General features: G+C 38.1%; 1 protein-coding gene across 1 annotated transcript; it reads right to left on the bottom strand.

Annotated features, from left to right (window-relative positions):
• Positions 1 to 1,178: 1,178 nt before the first annotated feature.
• Positions 1,179 to 3,052, bottom strand: LOC104819275 (1-aminocyclopropane-1-carboxylate synthase 9-like). The gene is made up of 4 exons (XM_010549268.1): positions 2,819 to 3,052; positions 2,573 to 2,704; positions 2,307 to 2,467; positions 1,179 to 2,202 (listed from the first exon to the last, which is right to left on the bottom strand). Exons 1-4 carry the CDS (start codon positions 2,963 to 2,965, stop codon positions 1,233 to 1,235), a joined length of 1,410 nt encoding a protein of 469 aa, XP_010547570.1. The 5' UTR covers positions 2,966 to 3,052; the 3' UTR covers positions 1,179 to 1,232.
• Positions 3,053 to 3,282: the final 230 nt, after the last annotated feature.

Genomic DNA, 3,282 nt, shown 5'->3' with positions numbered 1-3,282 from the left:
GGTTTAATCGGTGAATTAATGTTAAAAAATGTGGGGATATGTATTATGAATACGAATGATTAAAGCCATCAAATATCATCCAATTAATTTCTTCATATTCTAACCACAGAGTTAGCTTTTGAATACTGGTTAGATTTAAGTTATCTATTTAAGCTATCGATGTATATATATTCAATGTCTTAATTAAGTTGTATACACGTTCCTAGTTGTGAATTAAGTAATTAAGTGTTCAACCGTACGATTGAATGTGCAGGTCGAACTCCGCGAGTTTTTTTTTTTTCTCTTTTCCTTTTCGATTTGACATTAATGAGTTAGACGTTATAAAATTAGCGAAAACAGAAATTGGAATACCAAAGAACATACCTATGCATGCAGTTTGTAATTTGGTCAAATGCTAGTCTAAACTTGTAAGCTACTTCGTAATCTATCTAAATTTAATTATTTTTGTAATATATATATATATATATATATATATATATATATATATATTGAAAAACAAGACATCCATTTTCTTATAAAAGTTGTTCCAATATTTTCATCAATAAAATAACAACTAGACAACAAACGGATTTCTATTCTCAAACCAACTATATATACATATATATGTATGTATATATATATATATCCTTCATCAAATAAAATCCTTGATCACAAAAAGACTGTAACTTTCGACTTTTTTCAATCGTATTCTCCGTTGACTAAACGTCGGCATTAATATATATAATATTTTAAAATTATGATTTCAGTTAACTTTCCTTGTCATATGTATCAAACTGGAATTATCATACTGTTACATATGCCAACTTTATAAGTTTATATGCATTGACCGGAACTAAGCATAATTTTAAAAAAGAATCACGATTTTTTTGTAACATGGATATATAAATATTTTGTATTATATGCGCTTATGGGTACATATGATAAAAGGAAATTTTCATTGATATTACAAACACATATATATGGCCACTTCAAATCCACATTCGGATTGAGTGCTCTTTTCTACAACGGTATATGACAGCACACTTACACGCGGAAAATTGCAGAAAAAAAAATATAATCACCCACATAGCATATATATATGTATGCATATATTTTGACATACATATTTTGGAAAATGAAAAATACTTCTCCAAAATATAAAAAAAATGAAGTAAATATATATATAAAGGGAAAAAAAACTTGAAAGTATTCTCTCACACGCACCAGGAAGATAAATCAATTACATAATTAATTTACCGTTCATCGGGTTCACGGTCGGTCCATGAAACTCGGAAAACCCAGTTGGAGAGAGTCTTCTTCCTCAAACTCTTGAGCCTCTCATGGCTGCTTCTTGACATTAACCGGCCACTGTCTTTTGATTCTACGTACTCTTTCAGTCTCTTCATGGCCAAGTCGAGCGTATCTTCGCTCATGTTGGCGAAACAAACCCTAAACCAACCCGGTTCGGTACAATGGCACGACGAACCGGGCGAGATGTTCAACTTCACTTCGTACACGATCTTCTTCCACAGCTCGATCTCTGCTTCGAACGTGTTCGTGTCCAAAAGATGCCTCATGTCCACCCAACAGAACAGACCTGCGTTACTTCTCAGGCAAGTGATCCCGGCCGCTTCCAGACCCATTTCGAGACGCTTCTGACGAGTCCTCAGCCTTTTCTGGTTCTCTTCGATGTATATCCTTGTGAACTTCTTGTCCGAAAGCAACGCCGATAGGAGATACTGTGTCTGGGAGGAAACGAGGCCGAAACTCGACATCTTTGTCGCTGCAGAGACGACCATTTCGTCGGTGGAATAGATGGCTCCAACGCGAAATCCCGGAAGCCCGAGATCTTTGGACAGGCTGTAAACGACGTGAACTCGCTTGGAAACCTCGGTGTTCTCTAGTTTCTTGTCCTTCAAGACATCCATGACGCTGACGAATTCAGAGCCAAAAACAGTACCCGAATAGATCTCATCGCTTATGAGATGGATGTTTTTGGAAGCGATGAAATCCACGAGAAGGTTAACTTCCCGTCTGGTGAGCGTAGTGCCAAGCGGGTTAGAAGGGTTGGTGACAAGAACTCCTTTGACCCTTAGGTCGAGCTTGTGAGCTTGCTGGTAAGCTTGTTGGAGAGCTGACTCGGTGATTTGAAAACCATTAAAGCTCGAGCAGTGGATTGGTACGATCTCCACACCTGTTCTCCATTTCAGATCTCTGTCGAATCTGTATACATGAAATGTAACCATTTCTTCAGCATTCATGTTCTATCAGTTGCTTAGAAGTCAAGTAAAGTGTAAAAAGTGAAAGGTATTTGAGTAATTAAATACCCAGGGTAGTAAGGAGTAGGCAAGAGAATGGCGTCTCCAGGCTCAGCCAGGCAAAACATGAGAGTCTCGTTGGCAGAGGTCGAGCCTGCGGCCAGGACGAGGTTGCTTGGATCGAACGTCACCCGGTTTCCTCTTATTTCCTCCATGAACTCAGCCAAGGCCTGAATATTCGTTAAAAAAAAACATACACGGACACATCAGTCAAACTCTGCTTTAGGTTATATATATTTGTGTGTATTGATTCAAATATTTGAATATAATCTTACTTTCTTGAATTCGGGTAGTCCGTGATAGTCTTGGAAGAGAGCGAGCTCTCTGAAGACGGATTGGCCGTCTCTCTTGAAGGAGGCTGCGTCCGGATTCTTGACCAGCCATTCTTCAATCAGATCAAAACATAGCTGCACAATATACAGATAACAAATATCTTATGAGCTTGAAGAGAACAAAGACAGTATATATGTGTGTAGTGTGTGTGTATAGAAAGAAGACAGAGACATTAATGACTAGTTTACCTGATTCTCAGCGAGACCCATCTGAATAATCCCCTGAGGATTCTTGAGCTCATCGTAAGGATTCTTCTCGTACTCTTGCCATCCCAAGAAGTAGGAGGAATCTTGCCCATGAGCATTGCTCGTCACTTTCGTTGAAAGCTGCTTCATCTCCGATTAAACCTGTGTTCCTTTTCCAACGATGATAGTCAGGATGAGAGAGAGAGAGAGAGAGAGAGAGAGGAATCTTGAATTAGGGTTTTGGTTGGAGAAGAGAGTGAGATGTGGAATGCAAAAATGCATGGGTATTGAGAGGTATATATATTAATAGTTTCATGCGACAAAATTAACAAAGTAACAAAAACGGAAAAAAGGAAGTTGACAACAGAATCAGAGACTCAAGGGCCTTTTGACCGCCCAGACATGACATAATTCTCAGTAGAAATTCGTCCCGTCATGTGACAGACAACTTCGAATTTTTTTTTAAT

The sequence above is a fragment of the Tarenaya hassleriana genome, unplaced genomic scaffold (assembly GCF_000463585.1).
Source record: "Tarenaya hassleriana unplaced genomic scaffold, ASM46358v1 Cleome3, whole genome shotgun sequence".
Classification (NCBI taxonomy): domain Eukaryota; kingdom Viridiplantae; phylum Streptophyta; class Magnoliopsida; order Brassicales; family Cleomaceae; genus Tarenaya; species Tarenaya hassleriana.
This window is presented reverse-complemented; position numbering and strand designations above follow the sequence as displayed.